At 40.8% G+C, this 22,846-nt stretch overlaps 2 protein-coding genes across 8 annotated transcripts in view; one reads left to right on the top strand and one right to left on the bottom strand.

The window, feature by feature from the left end:
- GABRR1 (gamma-aminobutyric acid type A receptor subunit rho1) overlaps positions 1–7,919 on the top strand; it is a 39,308-nt gene extending 31,389 nt beyond the window's left edge. For all 5 annotated transcript variants that reach the window (XM_084514342.1, XM_084514341.1, XM_084514344.1 and 2 more), the window contains 2 exons: positions 645–5,848; positions 5,881–7,919. In XM_084514342.1, coding sequence (XP_084370468.1) covers positions 645–932 — 288 coding nt within the window. In that variant the 3' untranslated portion in view covers positions 933–5,848; positions 5,881–7,919. The remainder of the gene's footprint in view (positions 1–644; positions 5,849–5,880) is intronic.
- On the bottom strand, positions 7,064–22,600 carry PM20D2 (peptidase M20 domain containing 2). Of its 3 annotated transcripts, XR_014691350.1 has the most exons (8): positions 22,093–22,600; positions 21,859–22,007; positions 18,183–18,325; positions 15,045–15,199; positions 13,689–13,824; positions 11,880–12,015; positions 9,755–9,862; positions 7,064–8,981 (listed from the first exon to the last, which is right to left on the bottom strand). XR_014691350.1 is itself a non-coding variant. In XM_084514346.1 (7 exons), the coding sequence occupies exons 1-7, from the start codon at positions 22,516–22,518 to the stop codon at positions 8,779–8,781; spliced, it is 1,320 nt and encodes a 439-aa protein (XP_084370472.1). In that variant the 5' UTR covers positions 22,519–22,597; the 3' UTR covers positions 7,064–8,778. The 3 variants fall into 3 exon arrangements, 1 of the variants encoding a protein (XP_084370472.1); XM_084514346.1 differs by lacking the exon at positions 11,880–12,015 and having other exon boundaries at positions 22,093–22,597; XR_014691351.1 differs by having other exon boundaries at positions 8,941–8,981; positions 9,755–12,015.
- Between the last annotated feature and the right edge of the window lie 246 nt (positions 22,601–22,846).

Below are 22,846 nucleotides of genomic sequence, written 5' to 3'. Positions count from 1 at the left end.
CAGGACCTGAGGGCATTATGTGCCTCAACATGTAGCCCTCAACTGGCTGTATAAATGGGAGAAGTTTTAGGTTTGTCCCTTTACATATTTTTTTGTGCATTGAACATCCAAACCTGTGGGTAGCATCACACAGATACCATGTTTTGGGTTTCAGATAACACGGCAGATTTCCCACACCTACCTCCAAGCAGAGTCTAGACTTACACACAATGGTCCAATCTTCCTCCTTCTGCCTTAAACTACAACCACCCAAAATTCAGTCTAAGCTCTTCTCTTCAAATGGGCCAAGCCTGATACGTTCCTCGTTGAAGGTTCCCTCTGCCCTCTTCTCTGCTTCAAAATACAGATCCAACCTTTATTTACGCCCTGGTACATGTGCTTAGGACAAAGGAACTTTTTAACAGACAGCCCTACTTTCTCTGTGACTGCATTGTGTCCAGCAGGCACGAAATTACAAGAAAAAAAATTACAAGAAAAAAAAAAAAAAAGGAAAAAGCTGCTGCTCAGCTGCATTATCGCATTCTCCTTTTTGTCTTCCAGCAGCCTCGGTTCCCCAGGCATGTCTCCCTTTGTAAGGAGCAATGGGATGCCTGTGAATACCGGGACATAACTCAAAAGCATTCTGCTCTTACCTGTGTCCGCAGCTTCCCTGTGCGTGCAGCCTACCTCAGCCCCGGCCCATGATGATGGACGGCAGCTACAACGACGGCGACGTGGGCGAGCTGGGGCACTACGTGTCCGAGAACGGCGACAAGCAGGACAGGATGATGGTGCAGCTGGCGCTGGGGTCCGAGAGGGGCTCGGGCAGGAGGAAAAACCAGAGATACGTCAGCATGCGGATCGACACTCACGCCATCGACAAGTACTCCAGGATAATATTCCCTGGTGCATACATTCTATTTAATTTGATATACTGGTCGATTTTTTCATAAACATCTGTAACTTCCATAGTCACGGTGTACTGCGATGGTACATGAAGGTACTGTCTCATAGGTGAACAGAAAGAAAATAGAGATTGTTTTAAATTTGAAGGAAGGAATATCACAAATATTGATTTTTTTTCAGGATTACATTTTTTTTTTATTAGATGCAACTCATCTGTGGCATAAATAACTGTGTAAGTTTCACATTTCAAATAAATATAGGATATACAATCTAAAACCTTATACTTATTTGAAGCTGTGCTATGTTCCTTCTTGTGCCTCACAGGCCACTGTAAGCTATTTTAAGAAGTGACAGTAATTGCCAGCTGCTTATGTATGGTGCAGGTTCCATTGTGTGCCCCTGAAATCTTAATTCTTTTAGTACTTGAGCACATGCAAACATCTCTGGACTCAGCAGACTTACAACACTCAATGCCGATGAATACAAGGAATATGCAAATGGTTGCGTGTTTGCAGGATGAGGTCAGAAACAGCTATTGCAAACACGAAATACCCAGTACTGGGAAATGCTTTGGCAAGGTTATTGAGGGCCAAAGCTTGCTTTCAGTGCTTAATGCCTGCCATGCTAGCAGTACTGCACTGACAGAGCCAAGCAGTAGTAGACTTGTGCTATGTCTGGATTGTACATGTATTTAAAACAAAGAAGCATTTTGAAGCTGTTTTGATTAACCTTTTGAAACATAACTTGCAATGTACATTTCCTAAGGAATCTCGCAGTCCGAACAAAGGTTGGACTTTCTGTGATGCCAGCCAAATCCTCCACAGGACCTCTCCTTGGATCTGCTTATTCAGGTCAGTGGGAGTTTTGCTCTTGAGTTTCCTGGGAGAGGAAACAGATTTCTCTACAGTGATCCAGCGAAGACAACCGGGTGTCTACAAAAAGACTGAAACTACTGTAGGAGAAGCCACTTCTCTCTGAGATAGTCCAGGTGCTACAGGAGAGCTCCGTACAGCCCAAGTGCTGAGACACTGTTGAAGCCTGTGAAGTCTCATCCCTGCTAAAGCCACCGGTGAGTGCACTCACTTCCAGGAAAAGCCTACCGTGTCCAGTTTTAGTAAAAAAATAGTAGAAGGGTGCTCAGCAGGTCACAAAAGCAGCTGTAAGGACTTTATGTCAGTTACTAACATAGCCATGTTAGCAGTAGTAAAGTTACCACGCTGAAAGATTTGGAACGAAGTGAAAAGGAGCCTCCACCATGAGATGCCTGACCCAAGTCCATCTACCCAGCTCTGCTTTCACGCTGGATCCTTCTCCTGGCACCTTGCAGCCCTCCATGCCCTTGGAGGAGGCTCAGTACCTTCCAGGGCAGGAACAAGAAGACAAAGCTGGCGCTGGGGGCACTCCGCACTGACTTAAGTCCCTACTTGACATCCCGGTTCCTGCAGAACAGCCAGCTGTAATGTAGAAGCAGTAAAATATTTCAGGAAATTACTTCAGGAAAAATAAGGGTTGGTTGAATACAATCAGGGGCCTTTAAAATAATAGGAGTTTTGAAGGTATCTCACAGAAAAACTGGTCTTTCTGTTGGTGTGCTGCTAGGCGTTACCCCCCTACGTCTGCACAGCTGACTGCAGCTGCAGGGGTAACAGGACTTCAAACACCCGCAGGCTTTGCACAAGGCTATGAAATTCTGCAGGAACATGCTCTACAGCAACAACGTTATCCCTTACACAGCAGATAACTGTTGTCTTTCATGTGTGTAGCTGCTCTGAGAATAAAACCAAAGCAGTAGTGTCTCCAAAAGGAAAGTGAATCCTCTTACACAGAATCTGCGCTGGACTATCTGATCTGCTACTACAGGCATTATGCTTGTGACACTGACACTGCAGCTGTTTGAACACTGCTGATTGTTGCTTTAATTTAATATGTAAATAAATTTCATGTAAAAAAAAAAAAAAACAACAACAACAAAAAACAGCATTTCTTACAACTGCTAAAAATCAAGAAACGTGGAAAGTACCTTCGCTATACTTATAGCTTACACTCCAATGAAATCACAAAAATTACAGTAATTATAAGACAAAACCAACCACAAGATAGCTTTACTACTGATTTCTACACAGCTTTTTCTTCACATATAGATACCATCTTAGCTTCTTTCTACCGTTTCCTTCTTGTTATTCTCCGGTGAGATTTTTTTTCACGAGATAATTAAAAATACATATATTTTTTTAACCATAAACAATTTAATCAGATGAAAGTAGAAAGCTCACCATGGCAAAAGCCTCAGCAGTGGCCACCCTCCTTTATTCCGATGGCACCTTAGCCCACAAATAGCTCCAAGCTTTCTTGGGGACTGCTTGCACAGGAATGTATTTAGATCCTCAGTGTTGTAAGAACCCATTTGTCTCCACAGTTATAAGCATAGCATGAACAGGAGTGCCCGATTTTAGAGTAAGCCTGACATGTCTTCCTGAACAGATTCCCCAGCCCCCATGTCTGGATTTACGTTGTTAATTTACTTGTGTTTTATTTTGGAAACTCTAGTGCCTTTTCAGTCTTATATAAATGTGTACATAGATGTATTCTATACGGACAGGACATGCCATATACAGCCAGTGTTTGCTATTAATGACTGTAATCATTAAACATAACCACATATACAGTTTTTGGACTTTTAACCTCGCAGTGTATAGGTTTGTATCCAGTCATAAACACTCTGCTCCTTTTCATTTCCGCAATAAATCAGAGTGGTTTGGTTTTCAGTTTATTTCTAGAAATGCTCAAAATCACAATAAAACTTCACATTTGTACAGCATCGTGTGGTTTTTACCTTCAAAAGAATGATCTCTGTGAGTTTATACATGTATGTAAGACCCGTTTGCTCCGGATCTGATCCAGTCACATACCAAATGTCCTTAAATCCCACGACACTGGGATTTCACAGATAAGAAGCCTGCATGCAAAGTCAAAATCACAGAGGAGATGACACAAAGCTTTCCCCCACTAGACTGTTTGGATGCTACAGGCCTCACTCTTCTTACTTAGGGTGATATTTTGTAATATAATTAAGACAATTTCTCAGAGGTTAGCCCAACGCCCAGTCTGGGCTGCTGCTGCCTCTAGAAGTTGAGGTGTATTGGTTGGGCTGTGTGAATCCAGCTTAGACACCAGTTCTGCCTGGGAGCACGTCCAGATTAAAAGCTTTGGAGATGGAAGCCTTTAATAGTCTCTAAAGACGTTGATAAGTGCTGAGAGGGTGAAGCAACAAGAGGAAAATTCAGCCAGAAACAGGTAAAAGAATGAGAAGGCATGAAGAAAAATCAATTTTCTCTTTTCTTTCCCAGTAAATAGGATATTTTCATAATAATAATTAGATTTTGGTTTTCTACATCTCATGCTTGAGTGATTCTGTCAGTATAAACCAGAACCAAGCTCCCTGCAAGCCTTGAGGATCAAGTAGAAGCCCCTGGGACTCCCCTCTCCTGTGCTTGCTCTTATGGCAAGGTGGGATTTGATGGAGCTCTGAAGGAGCAGCAACGAGAAAGGAAAAGCATCGCTGTGCCCTCCCATACGGCTTGTTCCACACTGGGACATCGTATGCTCAGGGGAGAACAAGGCATGAGGGCTGTTCAGAGGCTGAAACAAATTCGTGAAAGTCAACAAAGTGTAGGTTGGGAAGCATATTTCATTCTCCGAGAACTGAAAGTAAATGCAAACCATATATACTAGTATGAAGCTTAGGTAAGAAGATGGAAGTGTGTTTTGTTCCTTCCATAAACCACCGATACCTTGCACAGCAGTTATGCCACAGTGGCACGCTGCAATCTTGCCAGGCTGGCAAGTGGAGGTGAGGAAACCCCACTAATAAAAACAACAAAATGCAGGCGCCAGCAGCAGAGAACCAGACAGGCTGGCAGACAAAGGCTTTGCAGAAGGCTGCTGCTTTCAGGACCAGGAAATATTAACCATTAGGAAAAGATGGGATATCATATAAATTTTCTTCTTTTTCTTCTTTTTAAAGATTATGTAGTCCTAGATTTGGTTTGAAGGATGCCTGGATGTCACAAATTCAGTGTTCCAAGTCTTACGAATTCTTCTGGGTAACAAGCAACTCACAAAAACCATTTCATGGTTTTTCTTTTTTTAAGCCATAATGATTACAAAGCTAGTATCTTCCACTGTGAACATTTCCTTAGCAAGCATTTGTTTATTATGTTTTACAGAAGCTATTTTATATACACCATCACACATCTACAAAAAAATGAGTTTTTGATATTTAAAGCCAGCTTAAGGAAATCTTTGCAAATACTTGGGAATTTAAGGCACACATACAAACCTCAGGATTAGTACGTATAACATTTCTAAGCAAATGCAGTCGACATTTCAATGTAGAGAAAGAACTGGTGGATTGCAAAAATATTTCCACCAAAAAAAAGAGCCTTAAACTCTGTAACTCTACATCTGCTGCTTTGTTATGAGTAAAAGAAAGGTGCAAGTGCCTTTATGGGCTTCAGAAGTTGCTTACAGTACTTCACCTGCATTGACCTGTTATTTCTGAGGCACATATTCCTCAGCAAAAGTAATTTTGAAGGGAACTTTGCCTCCCATCTTCTCTCTCAAATGTAAAACCTACAGCAGTTCCCAACCTTTCCCTTTTCAACCCACTTGCTGCGAACCCTCCTTAGGCATGAGCAAGGCCAATAGTGCACTGCAAAGGCCTCCAGATGTAAATTTTGAAGGCCTCAGGTGTTAAAGAGATTTAAAAAAACAATTACTGGCTATTTAGTTTTAAATTACCTAGAACTACCATTGATCCTTCTCGTTGGCATCTGCGCTAGGCCACAGTCACAGGACAAAAAAGTCTTTTCTGGTGTTCAGATTGAACTTCGTGGTTTTTAATTTGTGCTCATTGCCTCTTGTCCTGTCATAGGACACTGCTGAGAGAAGTTTGCCTCTTCAGGTATTTATACACATTGCTAACATCCTCTTCAGGTATGTATACACATTGCTAACATCCTCATGAACATTTTCCAGTCTCAGCTCTCAGCATTTCCTTATGGGAGAGGTGCTTCAGACCCTTAGCCATTTTCATGGCCCCTTTTTATGTTTTTTAACTTCATGCCTCCTCAATGCATTTATTGCACAAGGACTACATGGTTATGGAAACACAGCTCACAAGAACATAAAGGTTACTCCCCATTCAGCATTTGATGGAAGCCGACTGGACCCTTGTACACCAAGCAGCTTAACTCAGCCAACTACAAGCTCTCTCCCTCAAGTATTTTCATGAACAGAAGTCTATGGCTTTTGTTTTAAGTCAAGCATATCTTCCACTCACGTTCTAGGACAGACTAATGAGGGAACTCTGTAGCTTGGTAGGCAGACACAGGCTTGAAGTTCTTCACAAAATTTGGATGTAATCACTTCATCCTCAAACAGTTGTGATTTGCTATCAGGTAGTCTCTGAATCCTTTGACCAATGAGCTTTATCTACACATCTTGGTTCATTCCCCAAAATACTATTCTTGACAAATATTAAAATATTCTCAAATTACAAACACAGTTTGGGAAAAATTCTAGTTACTGCAACTTGAAGTTGCCAGCTATTTTCATATATATTGTGATTTATGAGCACAGATTACTGAAAATTAAGGTTTATTCCCATGGGACAAATTCTCTCTATTTCAACTCTTATCATTGTAATTGGGAATTAAGAATTTTACCAACTGAAGAGCAAATGTTTTCGAACAAAGCAGAATTAACATGACTGTGGAGGCTGAAAAGCCTCTCCCCCTGGAGGCTTTCAGGATTGAGCAGACGAAGCCAAGCTGACTTGATCGAGCACTGAGTTTAGCCTCGCACTTCAACCTGGAGGCTGGGCCAGGTACAGCCTGAGATCCTCTGGAGAGCCATCCCGAACAAGTTTCATATCAATCTAGGAATTTTATTAAGTTTAAATAGCGGAAACAGCCCAAAGATTATAATACCATCATATTTGAAGAGCAGCATTATACCCCTCAAAAAAAAAAAAGTTCACTGGCTAACAAAAATGGAAATGGAAAGCTAAAAAAAAAAAATCTCTTGCTCTTTCAGAATTATACCAAACAAGAAAAAAAATAAACCTGGTATTCAAATGAAGTAATGCAGCACACCAGTATTAATCACAGGACAAAAATCAGTTACAACTGCGATGTTTTATTGGTGTCAATTTATTTTTAACCAGTACATCAGACAATTTTAATTTCAGCAATGATCACAACAAAGTTAGAATGTGCTTTTATTACAGAGATGTCCAGTGATCTTGGACATGACCAACAGCTAGTCTGGACAGAGACGTGAGCAGGCAGTAATGCACATCAGTTTGCACACCAGTGCTGCACATTCCTGCCACTGGGATCCCACCATTACATCTCAGAAATAGAGAAGTAGCAAAGAAACAAATGCAGAGGGAGCAAACAGTTTAAGTACAGGATCTGTCTCTTGTGAAGTTAGAAACAGAATTTAGTAATTAATAAAATATAAGTTCTGATTAGACTTCTAGAGTTTACCATTTAGAGATCTGTGCTGTTACAAACAATGGTTCTGAAATTACTTTGGGTATATTGACTTCCTGGGGGTATAGTTTGCCTGACTTTTTTTCAGAAGCTTACTGTGACATCTATTGTTTAGGAAAATGTCAGCCACCAGTAAGCTGCTTTTCATTCAGCGTGTCCATTATTCTCAGTAATTTGTATCTGATAAAAAATTAGTTCCTATGTGTTCATATGATCCTTTAATGAGCCAACTAAACAAATTCTTACCAGGTTTTCACACATGGAACACCACCTGAATAAGACTTACCATTTTAATTTCTGTGGGAAGTTGGGTAACAAGGATTCAACAAGCTAACCACACACCACACAGAAAGGACAACTGGAAAGACTTAACAGATCTGATGCTTAGGATAGAGGAACAAACAATTTAGAGAAACCAGTTACTGCACAAGCAATCCTCAGTGCAAGCTTCTCAGAGCTTACTATAAGAGCCTGCACACAGCAAGTTAAGGTTACCTTCATTTACTGACTCATGGTACCACATTTGCACCTTTTTAAAAAAGCACTTCCACTAGTTTAGCTACATTTATACACTTTTTGATCAGTTAAGTTAGTGCAACACCTTGTGCCCTAGACTAGAACTTGAACACATTTAAGCTACTGTTAAACAAACATATTTAGTTGCTTACTGTTTTTTGTTTTTTTGGATGACCCCTCCACAATACCTCCAGAAATTTATCAGGAAGGTGGTCAATGCTTTTCAGGACAGTCAACCTTTCTGTATAAACACTTTCATCAGTAGAAGCCACCATCATCAAAAACAGGCATGCCTCCAATGCCTCCAAACATATATATACACCCTTCTCTCCACTGAAACCAGCTCAGGCTTTAAAAGTCTGTCTTGCCCCAAGAAAAAGCCAGACAAAAGTGCTTCATAGGTCAGAATCAGCCTGTGATCAGAGTGAATAATACTTATTTTAGAAGCTTCCACGTAAATGCCTTATTTATGTATAAGGAATATTACTATTGCAGAGAAAATCACTTACAGGGATCTAAAAACCCATTCAGGAACTCCAAATAGGGATCTAAAATCACTTACAGGGATCCATCACTTATTCAACACTGCAACTGAAAGACAACGTATTTGAGATCTCTGAAATTTATCACAATACTGAGTACAGCAAACATTACAGCTACATGGAGGTGCACATTTTTGAAAGCAGTGATACTATTTGATTCTCCTAAAGTCCCTAAAGCACAGGAGAAAATATTTCTTCAGCTACTCGCCTACCCAGCCCCTCCTGGGATTCAAACAGTGTCTCCATTAAGTCACCCTCGTTGAGATGTTTAATGAAGCTTAGCGTGATGCACATGCTCCTGTGTCAACACCAGATTCTTTGCCAGGTTCTGCTGGATTTAGTTGCCCCTCTTCTTTTAGCTTCACTTGTCTAAAGTCTTCCCTGACTTGTTCTAAAAGATCTGGCTTGAAAATGACATCGAGTGCTGTCATTGCCAAAGCTTTTGCTGTGCGCAAAGCATAGAACTGAGCATTCTGTGACCCTATGGAAAAAAAGCAAGAGAAATTTCAAGCCACATTACTAGTATTAGATGCAAACTACTAGAGCACCACATAAAGCATATTTTATAAAGTAAGATCCTGGAGTTTCAATTACAAGAAGAGATCCTCAAAAATTTTTTACATGCAGGTGCTTAACTTTCTATTGTCGAGGTAAATAAGATGGAAAATAGGAAAGCAAATGTTCACACTTCTCTTTTTAGAAAACAGATTTAAAATGTTATCTTTATTTGCAGAGCACTGTGTTTTACGAGTCAAAATTACTGCTATCTTTTGACTCATGTTTAGAAACTCCTCAAAAATACGCTGCCAGGGCTAACACTTCTAACTTCTTCAGAGTAGGCAGTATACTGAAGAGCAGTCTGGCTTTTAGTATAAGGAGGGGATCATATTTCCCATATGCATTTAATCTTAAATACAAAAATAGAAGTTAGAGAAATTGTCAGTTGCAGAGCTGCAGAGAAAAGCTAAGTCAATTGTTTCAGGGTCCACATTCAGCTCGGATCTCGTAACGCTCGAGGAAAGCTACTGCACTTCTGGATAGCTGTTTATATGCAGCCACTTTTGTATCTACTACTTACACTTTCACACATTTACTATAAAGTAGCTCTGAACACCACAGCAGCATGGGAAAGCTTTTATCTTGGGCAATTCAAAATATCTAGTTTCTAAATACACCACCATGAAGAGTCAGCAGCCAGACTCCACAACACCTACAGGTTCTAAACATGAACCTCTGTTTTCCACTTCCACTCACCTGCAGCTTCTGTGTACTGCTCAGTATGATTCAATGCATCAGAGCCAATATAAAAATAAGGATGAATCCCAGGGACTACAAAGGTAACGTTTCCAAAGTCTGTGGAACCTAGAAGCAGCATGAAAATTCTTAGTGAATATGTGCTGAAGAGTTTTAGATACTGTAGGAAAATGTATGATAGACATTATCTCCATCCCATAATTAGAATATCCTTTGTCCCAAATACTAAAATGTAAGCATTTCTAATTGTTCATTATCCATACAAAAATCCCCCATCACAGAGCCAAGCTTTTCCTAACTAGCCATCTTCAGATGCTTCTCTCCAGTGTGCTTCTGAACAATAATCTATTCCTGGACTGCAAGAAAATGCTATCAACATGTCCCTATTCCATTTACTGTTAAATTTTCATCAAGCATCTCCTGATAGCAAGGTGTAATTCAGAAAAGATAAAAGCTCCAAGCCTTGGAGTTTGGCGCAGGCCAGCTATTTCACACCCTGGTACAGCCTCTAGAAATCAGGCCCAACAGTTACCCTTCTCACCAGTATGCGAATGTTCCACATGAGGTAGGGACTCTGAAGAACAAAATCTATTTTTAAACAAAGAGACTGAGGACAACTGTTTTCTGGTATTTTTTTTTGATTGTTCAGTTATGGAAACATTAATAGCACAAGTGTTCTTGAAAAAACAAGATCAGAACTAAACTCCAAACAAGAGAAGTACTTTGTAGATGTCAAGAAATCTTGAGAGCAATGCTGATTTTAGTGACTCTTTCATACCTAACACTATCAGTAGGACAGTAACTGTCCCCAAGTACTACACTGTCCCTTTAAAGATGGTGATGATCCTATATAGTAAGTCATCCAAGAATCCGCAACTATGTCCTGAGTGCTTTGTGTTACTTTTTTAAAGCCAAACAGGCAATCCACTCAGTAAAGTCAAGTTCTCCCCTACTGTTAAAAAGCTGTTTAGAAGCTGGAGAAAGTGACACACCAGTTATTGTGAAACTCAGGTACCACAGAAAGCATAACACGACCTTGTTTCATATGGGGGTAAAAAGGGATAACTAACTAACAGATCCCAATTAACTTTTTTCAGGTCAATCAGAATGCTTTTTTCTTTGGGGATAGGATATGAAAGGAGTCTTCCAAAGATTTAAAAACTGCAACACATCAGACAGAATCCATATCATGACATCTTTGTAAGATGACAGAGAAGATATCAGTTATGCCTTAAGACTTCATATTTAATCGGTTGCAGAGTATAGATTTTATGTGGAAACATATGGTTATTAAAACTGAGTCCACAGAGACTAAATTCTCCAACCTATTACCATTTCCAGGTTATTTTTACTGAATGTAAGGTATTTAAACCAGGCGTTGATCATTTAAAAGATGAGTTTGCCAAGTCAAAAGTCAAACGGTTTTTAATAAAATTGTGAGAGTCAATTCTTCCTATCAAAAATGTTAGGCCCTTAGTAACAGCTTATCAGCATGTCCCAGTAGTTTCCATACAACCATCCAGAACTGCATACTTGCTAGAGATCTACAGATCAGATTTCCATCTGGAAGCATAAATAATAGCACAGTTATCAATAGGATATATAGATTCATGCACTATCTTCAATAGAAAGGTATTGGGGACTCCAACCTCTAAAAAAAAATATCCTGAAGCAGATGCTGAAACCTATTCAAGTCACTGAGCACATCATGGAAGCCAGTTATTACCACAAGCATGAGAACAGGAGAAAATGCATCTGATTCCAGGAAGCCTTTATATTCAACCCCAGACTGCAAAAGTGTATTTTCAAAACATACTGGCTCCTTATCAACTATGCCTCGGCTATCCACAGGACACCAGCAAAACCTCTGAACACTAAAAATGTCGAAATTATCACAAGCGGGGGTACCTCAACTAAAGCTGGGCCATCTGCTGTGGGAGGTCATCAATACCCTGAAGCAGAGCTATCTACCAGCAGGAGGAACAGCTCGTGGCACCTTCTCAAAGCTACCTCATTCTGTCACATCCTTCTGGTTGCGTGCAAAATGAGTGGAGCATGCCACGAGGCAGTGTGATTTGAGAGACTAAAGGAATTCTTCACAATGCTTAGCTGCCTAGAGCGATACCTGTAAGCAGACCGATACTAATACCCATGTAGAGGTGGCAGCGAGTATGCTCATCTGTTAACGACTTTTCTGCTGCACAGACATGGAGAAGCAACTGAGCTATCTTCCTTCCCTTTCAACAGAAGAACCTGATATCCTAAAAGAAAACATTGAAAACCATATGAAAACTAAACAGAAATAAAAGGTCTTGAAAAGTATGAGACAAAACACGCAGCCCTCCCCCAAACAGGGTTGCAGCACACAAAATTCCGCTTCTGTCTCTGGAGACTGCACTTTATTACTCCTGACCCCAACACAACCAGTATTCACGGGAGAAGCTGTGGAAAGAAGTCAGTAAAGGCCCACAGCAGCATGCAATAAAAATTTAATTTCTCAAGTATATTTTGACATTTGACAGGTAATTTAAGGACAAGACAGACATACAAGGAGTTTCAGTTTAAGCAAGTTAATGTTTAATATTTAATCTATCATGTAACTTACCTAGGAAAGCACTATTAAACGTAGGTGTTTATGCCAAGTTCACTGAAAGGATCCCCAGTATTCATATTCACAACCTCCTGAACCCTTAATACAATGTTTTGAGGGAAGGAACTAAAAGAGCTCCAGAAAATTTCACTACAGTAACCGTTCTAAAATAAGGACCCTCACGTAAGACCCATTCTTAGGTTAAATGAGCAAAGTCCTAAAACTTAAACGTACCATACTGAAGGAAGAAAAAACTGCTTTTCATTATAATCTGATTTTAAACACACACAATAAAAACAATTGGAGAAAACATCATCCAAATCTGGAAGGGAAGTAGCAAATAGAGGAAAACCAACCAAAATACCACTAGATATGTTGTGGCCCCCCTCCAAAAAGTTTGGAGAACTGTCTCCAAACACCAAGATCTCAACTGCCCATCTTTGGATGATGTGCATTTAATATCGGGGATATTAGTAACATGATCAAACTAATGAGAATAACAGTTTTTTACTGAGCACCACTGTTTCTTTCTGACCAAAGAGAAAGACCTTTAACACGAGTGGCCTACAAATGTTTATATATAAAGCTACAAACAGTAGTAAGTCTTCTAAGTGCTGCTGATACTTAAAAAGAGCTCCTGTAGAAGATTCAAGGAAGGAAAAAAACATAAAGGGTAATGAGAAACACACCTAGGCATTCAAGAACTCACCCTCCAATTACTATAGGCCTGAGAGACCAAAAAAATGAAGTAGTTTGAAACACGGTCAAGACCCAAAAGCGAGCACCTACTTGAACCACCACCTTTTGAATATCAATGTGCTCAATTTGTGAACTAAAATTAGAAGCATAGAATTATCTGTTAATGGAAAGAGGTTTTGATTAGTTCCTGAGATACTTAAAACTTCCACTTAAAAATCTCTTCAAAAAAAATCTAAAATTTTAGTTAAATGGTAGTAAACTTGTTTATATGTAAGCTTTGACAATATTATTAAACAAGGTTTCTAGAAGCTAGACCTCATCTCCACTCATAGCATAAAGCAGGATTCTGTATGACAAGCCTCAATTCATTCCAAGTCTTAAGTGTTTCTTACTTGAAATATTTTCAAAGATAACAGAAAACAGTTACAGCCTTTCATGTGCTGGGGCTACTTCTGAGCTTCCAAAGCACACACACACACAGGCCAGAGGCATGAACCTCTTACACTGCTTCCATTTTTTAATTTGACCTTTTCTTCTGACCCGTTTTAACTTAACTCTAACCCATCATTTCAGACACTTGGAAGCTGATCAATCTAACCTTAAGTCACAACAACAACCAAGAAAAAAAAAAGCAGATTGAGTTACCTGACAAACCATTCAAAATAGAGTCTTCTGATATAAATTCTATTCCAAGTTTCTTTCCATTCTCCTTGTAAGCCTTCTCCAGGCTCTTATTTGGAAGCACATTGTAGTAATCATTCTTTCCACCTTTTATTTCCACCTAGTCAAAAGAAACAAGTGATTAGACATTTTTCTCCAACCTAAGCCAGTTTAATGTAAACAATCACAAACAAGGACTGGAAAAGTTAAACACATGTCCCTGTTTCAGGCCCCTATCAAAATGGACTTAAGTGCTAAGTTTATTTTACCAATGTAACATTCAGCCAAACATTGGCCTTGATGAAAACAGCTTGTTTTCTGTCAAGCTTGCACTAGACAGCCAAGTTCCAGAAGCACAGACTTCATAGACTGCATCTCCACAAACAGCAAACAAAAACGGCCTGCAATTGTTTCTAATGATTTCCACTGCAGGTACTATTAAGTTAGGTCAAAAGCAATTTAGTCTTCCACCAATTTTTTTTTATTTTTTTTAATTGTTTTTATATTTAGATCAGTTCTAATAATCACAGCTTCTTTGTTTATGAAGCAGTTCATGGGACCAGGTGGGTGCATCCAAGGGTGCTCAGTGAGAAGGGGGCAGCACTGCAACCAAGGAGCTATAATTTTGTAAATGTCACCGAAGTAGAGGGATGTTCCAGATGACTGAAAGAGTTAAAAGTGACATTTATATTGAAGGGCCAGGAGGATCTTGGAAATTACTGACTTTACCATCATACTGACATTATCATCTTGTCCTCAAGCTCCTGGAGAGATTACAAAGCAAATCCTACATCCAACACCCAGGCACAAGAACCACAAGGCGGCTGAGAACATCCAGCATAGATTTACTAAAGAGCAGATGGTGCATAACCACACTTAGCTTCTCACGACGATGTCTGGCGTGGCAGACATGGAACACATTGAGGTTCAAAGGGTTATGATCAGTGGCACAAAAACCCAAGTTATCACGTTTCTTGCAGTAAATATTGGTGTCATTACTGGTTTAGTGTTTTTATTATCATTACAGACAACAGGTGAGAGTGCACTCAGCAAGTTTGCCAACTCTACCAAGCCAGTGGGGAGCAGGTGAAAAGCTGGAGGGTAGAGGCAACAGATAAGCTCAAGGGTTGACTATGTACTATTCAGAAGGATGTCAACAGGCCAAAGAAATAAAAACAGGCTGACAGAAACCTCAAGAAACCTCAACTGAATAGCAAACAGTATCACAGAAATTTACATTTTTTCCAGCCAAACACCATGCAGAAAAAAAATGCTGGTCCTAAACAGGGAGTATCTGATCTCCAGTGTAACGGAAACACAGGACCATGAATACATACTTACTCTACATCCTGTGGCCAGGGCTGCAGCTTTGAAGCAGTTCTCAACCTTCTCTGTCAGAACAGAAAGATCTCTCATTGATGGGGCACGCAAGTAGAACTCCAGCTCAGTGTAAGAAGGAATAATGTTAGGTTTCACACCACCATTTTTTATTACGCCTGTAGAAAGAGAAAAGTCACATTAATAGTGTTAAACCCAACCCCCTGATCTTCATCCCTGCCATGAAACTCTTCGCTTGAACTACATACAGACAAAACCAAAAACATCAGCTCAGCATGAAATACAAAATGCCAAAAATGTAGCGCATGGACAAAATTTCATCACCACATCAGATTAAGTGGGATGTGTACATGCTTTCCAGTGTGATTTCATCCTATTCCTTGGTTAGACATCTGTTATAAACCTAAAACCAAACCAAACTAGCATTTATAATTAATCCCCTGGAATCTGATGCATCACAATTGTAAAGCAATCTGTCTGCCATTGACAAAAGAGCTGTTATAAAGGCTACTGTGGATTCCTTCTTTTAAAGGTTTCCACATCTAGAATATTTCCAACTTCTTTTGCCAGCTTGGACAGAAATTTTATTAAGCTACATTTGTCTGCAATACTGGAGTAATGGGCCTATTCTAGGGGACAAATTTGTTAGACTCCTCATACCAATTCTTTGGAATATTGCAGTGTGTACAACATGGACAATTTTATTCAAGGGTGAAGTGCTCCCTCAAGGAAACAGCTACATAGCTTTCAGTTATGGCATCAGAGACATTATCATAAAACACTGTAGCATTCAGCTATTTTAACAATAAGAAGTTGTAGACTTCAGTATCACATTAGATTTTAATGCAGTAACAACTAGCTACTTCCAACAGGCTGCCTTTGTTCCTAGGTCTCCTAGCCTCAATCTATATATGTCAAAAATAACTGGTTTTCTCTAGAACTTGAGAAACTTATCTGCTTTAAATGGAAGTACTGCACAGAATTACTGATGGGTAATTTAGATGTGTGTCACTGAAGCCTGAAAAGACAGCGCTACCAGAATGCAAATGGGCAACAAATCTTCACCTCTGGTACAGAAAGTCTATAAAGACTAGGAACTCCCACCCCTTCACGTAGAGCTTTCTTGTCTTGAATACAAAGTGCTAAATCAAACACCAGTCAGTACTGGTCCGTAAAAGGAACAGCTCAGGTGAGACAGACATCACAAAAAAGGGAACCAAGAAGTCAGCAAATAAGTAATCACACAAATCTACGTGACAGGACACATTTGCTCAAAACAAGCTGCTTAACGAGCAAACAGCTTTCCCGTCTTCAGTGCACTTGTGTACAGAACGGGACAGGGTCTAGCAGCATGCAGTCTCTTCAATATGGATATGCAATACTGAATGGAGAGAAGATCTTAAGTAGGCTGTCTTACAGATCGTATCCTGCTCCTAGGTGGAACTTTTTTTTTGCAACCTGTTTAATACTGCTTGAAAGGAAAAAAATATATATAAATATATATTCCTGTTTTTCAAGGGGCAATGTTTAGTTGGAAGTGGAGAAAAGATAATCCTATCAAATATCAGACAAACAATAACATTGTTCATTTACATTAAACACTGCTCAGGGATTCTAGACATGAAATAATGGAAACTATTTCAGTGTTTGTTAGTGGGTTAAGACTAAGATTTTTAGGATCACTTAAGGCATCTAGTGATGTTACTGAAGGCTGCAACACAAGACCTCCAACACTGCTGTAAGTAAAGCGTTCCTAAAATTAAGCACCATTCTGGTTGCTTACACCTTCCCAGAAGCATTTTAAATACTTCCAGTTTGAAAATCAAGTTTATGGCAGCAGTTGTATCAACACAGCAATTTAAGTTTCACTGTAGTTCAGGACGTGCTAACCCTACTAGGTTTGTTTAGATAGTTTTTGCATATTTTACCCACGTGGCCTTTAGAAACTAAGAAGAAACTACCATTTTAGGCTCAAATCTGATAGACGACTTGGACGCCTTCAACTTTAATCTTAAACCTGCAACAACAGTTTCATACACCAAAGCCTGTAATTGTATGTCTTGTCTCCCACAGAGCTATAGGACAGAGAGCTAAGGCTGTGCCCTCTGCAGGAAGTTCATTTGGGCAAGCCATACAGCAGAACTGCAAACGTATCTTCATCTATAGTGAAAAGGATTTGGGCTTCCAGATTCCATTTTGATATCCTGGAGAGAAATACGCACAGGTATTACATAGCACAAGCAGCCAAAACACAATGATCAAAGGACTCCTGGAAGTTTTGTAGCTCACAGAATTTTCCAAATAGTTCTGCATTCTCAAGTCTTTTTAGAAATGGCCATATTTCTTAACTTAATAATTTCTTAATTTAACAACTTTGAAAAAGCTGTGTTGGGTGCAGTAAGGGAAATTGGTGTCTACAGCTAATGGGCAGCTTCCACCTAAACTTCTGTGACTTTCTCACCACACAAAAAGAAATGCAAGGTATTCGAGTTTAAGTTAAGCTTAACAGTTAACATATCTTACTGCAGAAGGAACACACATTTCTACCTGAAGCTCTACAAGGTATTAAACAATAGAATCCAGCACACATCTGACTGGCCCACTATTCAGAACTATAGATTCCTGCCATTGCTTGTTTTTAACAGTTCAGCAAATAAATTTCAGTCACAGGACCACTATACCTCTACATAAATGTCAACATAAATTACTTTTAATTCATGGAATGCCTACTACAAATATGGTGAGAAAGTAATCATTTTTCAGAAGCATTTAATCTTATGCCTGTGCAAAAAGGCATACGTTGGCTTTAAGGAATTCCAAGCCCTGTAACAAAGACTTAGCTGTTTCATTCTAAATGGCAACATCAGGTGCAAGGACTTAAGATTTGTCCAGTATCTACTTACATACAAGTGTCTGCTTCTGAATCTGACCCATAAGTCCATTTCCAGCAGTTAATTCTGACACCGTGATTGTAAAAATTACAGACAAACTACTTCAGTTAAATAGTGCAATTTCATATTTGAGGTGACACTAGTCATTTAATGCCATAATGCAGTATCTTAAGTTGTGGGATTTTGTAAGTTAGTATTTGAACAGCCTAAAGTCTTACGTGCTGGACGTCAGATTTAATGAAGGTCTCACCATGAACTCTCCAGGTTGGTTTCATTTGCTGTCTTAAAACAGACAGATTGTTGTATGCAAGAACAGCAGCATCTAATGCATTAACTCCTTCCCAAGGATAAGCGGCAGCATGAGAAGCTTTTCCATAGTATTTCACAGTCACGCTAGGAAATAAAAGGCATTGCTTACTTGCTGTTCATTTACTTAAAAAAAAACCCTCTAAAATACAAAGTTCCTTTTGTTCACACAATTATATTTAACTTATGTGCAGCAGAACACCAAACAATTTACCTAGCACTACACTGTTGAAAAGCTAAGCTGTATTTGAGTGCAGGACGGTCCTGAAAGAGTTCTAGAAAACTAATGGAATGAAACAACAAAGAACCAAGTGGGCAAAAGTTCCCATAATGTACAGCCTTTCCTGTGTATTGAAGGCTTCAGATACTAATTGAATGTCTCCACTTTTCTGCTTATTGCCTATTTATGTCTGCCTATTCTGAGACAAAGCTACTAATATTCTTCTCTGAAGATAATAAACTTTCTCCAATTCAAAATAAGTAGATTGTCCTAGTTTTTGCCAAACTTTTAGACGTGCTACATAAAAGACAGCAAAAGCACATTAGTAAGATCACATACAATCCATGTCTAAATAAAAACAAGTTTTAAGTGTAATAAAAATACAACCTAGTATATAAAATATACATACCATGCTACCTCAAAGATGTCCTTTCCCTTCACACCTCAAAAATGCTGGTAGAAATGTTTGCAAAGATAGAAATGTAGTGCAGAAGTTGTAAAACTCAAAATACTGGACCTAAACATGTCCAGCAAGATGAAGCCAAGCATGAATTCTTATGAGTGTCACTTCTTAGGCTTACAAAGTAATTTATTTGGTGTTTTGAATTACATGCAAACGCATTACACTGAATACTTACATCTATATGAAGTATTACCATTTCTCAAACACAAATACTGGTTTTTATCCATCCTAGGGTTTGATCTCAAAACCCAGTCCTGTACATATATCACTCCATCCTCGGCCCTCACTCTCCTCCAAGAGGCACACACCACTTGGCTCTCACCCAGCCAGACGCAGTCCCGCTGGGCTGTCCCCGCCTTGCACAGACACCAACTTAGCCACTTATCCCGAACTGACCCCTCATGTCCCGAGCCATGGCACAGCTGTAAGTCTGTAGCTGTACTGAAATACTGGAGAGCAAAGAGGGACACAGTGGAGTCCACACTTACAGTGGTAAAAGCCTTCCTCACAGATTAATGTCTGCAATCCAAATTCAGGTTTTGTAATGCCCCTTTCTTTCCCCCCTTGTCCTCCAAGGGAATCTTACACCCTACTCCGTTGAGTTTTAATTACAATTATCATACCTGTAATCAAGAAAACTTATCCATTAACATCCCAAGCATTAGACTGTGGTCCCTCAAATCAACTTGCAAAGAAGGCAGGACAGATCCCTAGCTATTCTCCAAAGAAAATGGAGAGAAGACAAAGCAGAAAGTCATGTTGCAATCATTTTTGTCCACAAGAAACATGGGCTGCTTAACAAAAACTGTTCTTTCAGCATTCATTTTCTTGTGGACTCTATTGCTACATGTCACATTCAGAATAAAAACACATTTTGGCGAATAAAACAACCCTGAACCAATTGAGTATCAGCAGAACAACATGGATCCTGTTTGACCAACAAAAAAGTAGGCTGATTAGGTGGAGAGTAACTAAGAACTGGCAAATTATGGCACGTATGCAAAACAGTTGTCCCAGTATGTTAATTTTAGTTCAGGCACAAGATAGCTGAATTCAGAGTTTGCAGATACAGTAAAACTAATAATGCAGTGATCGGTAATCCTTAAATTCCTTGGGAACAACCAAAAGGCCAAATGCAATGCATGAAAACAGTCTTTGTGCCTCTGGAATCTCATTATTACATAAATCATGGCATAAGCTGAGTATTTCAAGCTGTTTCACTCAGTGCTTCAGTTCCATGCCTCCTCCATATTCAAGGTTTAAAGGCCATGTAGGACTTGTATCCAGCAGTAGACTATCACCTCTGAAGGGAGATCCCTACATCTTACTGTATCAACCAAAAAAGGCCATTACAAGAGATGAAGTTAACAGAAAGACAAATACATCCGTGAAAATTGTATTTTGAAGATTATAGTCTTAAGGGACAGCAACCAAAAGCCAAGCAAAGCCTCAAAAGTACACTGCAATAAGAACAATGAAGGTAAATAAGAGAGGACTAACTATGGAAGGATGACTAGTTCTTGCCAACCCTGTCAATTTTTACCATTGAACTAAGCAGTAACTGAGGTAAATTATTCACCAAGAATATCACTGACAAAATTAAAAGGACCAATAAAATCAAGCACATAGGCGTCTGGAAAGTCACATGTTTGACTAGAGAACCCAATGCAATACTTGTAAAAAACACTCAACACAAAAACTCCTTTACACTGGAGGAAGTTACTAGTAGAGTCCCTGCAGGTTCAGTCCTTGGGATTGAGCATCACTAGTAACCGTGGAGTAAAGTGTACTAATAAAACCTGCTGGGACCCTATGGAAACAGAAGAGGTTTCAAATACCAAAAGAACAGCATGACCCTGCAGACCAACATATCAGGAATAGAATTAAACTCAAAAATACTTTAGAAATCACGCAGTTCCAGACAAAGCACGTCTTTGCAAGTTGCTTGCTTGAAAATGACTTAAGAGGAAAGTTCATTGGGTGTCTGTGAAATAGACTAGTGCCTACTAAGGTACTAATCTGTTGAAAGTCAAATCCCTCTAAGATGCATTTCTGCTGAAATTTCGGGGAAACAAGGCACTGTGGCTCCAGCATTAGCTCAGAAAGATCTAATATAATTCCCCTGGCAGAACTGTGAACAGTTCTAGTTAGGAACATCCAGCAAGGAGCACTTCAAGACGAGTCTCCCTGAATACAAATGAAGAACAACCACAGACAATAAGCACTAGAGCTAATGAAAAGATGGCAAGGCAACGTCCCCAAAGAGCTATCCGACAAAAAAAAAGTGGAACAAGGGTATGACTGCTGCCTACACACATATTGGGGGTACACATGAAGTAATGCCAGGAAATAATTTGGGCAAAGACAAAGCTGTTGTTAAGAGTTAATAGATACTGAATGGCCATAATTAAATTTAGGCTAAAAATTAATAAGGACCCAAAGAGCAGTCAGGCTTAGCTGGTTAGCTGTTTCCAGAAGTGGGAGAAAAAACAAGCAATTCCACAACTGACTAAAATAAAAGATACTGAGAACTACATGACTTGATAACCAGGAAAGCAAGAAGCTATAATCAATGAGATGTCCCCTCGTATACTTTTTTTTTTTTTAAGTGCTTTTAAAATGATTTTTTTTAGAGGCAAAGGATTATCACATGCACGTATAAGAAAAGTCCAGAAACATAAGAGAAAATGGTCTGGGGTAAACACGATTATCCCTGAGCAGCCAACTATGTGAATGCCATGCTGAACGCTGCACTTTGCACTGCTCAGAGTCCAGAGCAGGGATACGGCTCCTCAGCTGACTGCAAACACCTTGCCTGGAGGGCACCTGCGAGGTCCCCTGCCTAAGTTCAGCCTCTTCCAAGCAGCAACCCTGTTCGGGGAGGGGAACCAAAGCCAACAGCAAGACACCCCTTTCCATGTGAACCCGCTCACTCACTCGTGCTCGGCCACATCAGGCAGATAGGCCGCGTTTTCTTGCGACGGGTGCGCCATAAACACCACATCAAGGTCGTCAAACGCCCCGGCGTTTATCAGGTCAATTTTGCCACCTCCTTGCTCCTCCGCAGGCGTCCCCAGCACGGCGACCTGCAGCAGAAACACACCGATTCAGGGGCGAGCACCGACCGGGGGCACGAAGGAGGCACGAAGGGACCCTCAGGAGGGCTCCCACCTGCACGGCGCTGGGAGCGGGCTGCGGCAGGCTCTCCAGGGCGGCTTTAAGCCCCAGGGCGGCGGCTGCCCCCACCTCGGCGATGAGGTTGTGGCCGCAGGCGTGCCCGATGCCGGGCAGCGCGTCGTACTCGCAGAGGAAGGCGATGCGGAGCGGGGCGGGGGGTCCCTGCGGCCCGGCCGTGCCCCAGTCGGCGCGGAAGGCCGTGCCCAGCTTGTAGCGGGGCCGCACGGCCCAGGCGGCGCCCGGCAGCTCCCCGCTGGCGAAGAAGCGGGTGAGGGCGTCGTGAGCGTGGTGCTCCTCGTAGGCCAGCTCGGGCCGGCTCCAGATGCTGCGGCTCAGGGCGCCCAGCCGCGCCGCGTTCAGCTCCACGCCCTCGCACGCCCGCTGCTTCAGCTCCTCCAGCAACGCCTCCTGCGGCCTCATCGGCACCCGCGGCTCCCAACGGCTCCTAACAGCTCTTAACGGCTCCCAACGCTCACGCCGCGCGCACCTGCCGAGCCCACACTGCGCCGCCCGCCGCGACCGCGCCTTTTATAGGCTCTGCCCTGCCGCGGGGCGCGCTGGGAAATGTAGTTCTCGTCGGGGCTCAGGTGCCGCCGGCCATTTTGGGCGTCCGAGGCTTTGCTGCTCTCAGATTTTTTTATTTATTTTTATTTTTTTGTCTTTCAACATCATATTTGTCCCCCAGACATTTCCTTTATTCCACAGTCCCAGAATGGCTGAGGTTGGCCATCTGCCCCATCCCCTTCCC

Source organism: Aythya ferina (assembly GCF_964211825.1).
Source record: "Aythya ferina genome assembly, chromosome: 3".
Lineage (NCBI taxonomy): Eukaryota > Metazoa > Chordata > Aves > Anseriformes > Anatidae > Aythya > Aythya ferina.
This window is presented reverse-complemented; position numbering and strand designations above follow the sequence as displayed.

Coding starts and splice junctions, on each gene's coding strand:
- PM20D2 (XM_084514346.1), bottom strand. CDS start 22,518: ATGAGGCCGCAGGAGGCGTTGCTGGAGGAGCTGAAGCAGCGGGCGTGC. Junction 13,825..15,044: donor CCCTGGCCACAGGATGTAGA/GTAAGTATGTAT, acceptor TCTTTTGACTAG/GTGGAAATAAAAGGTGGAAA. Junction 9,863..13,688: donor TATTTTGAATGGTTTGTCAG/GTAACTCAATCT, acceptor TGCTGCTTCTAG/GTTCCACAGACTTTGGAAAC.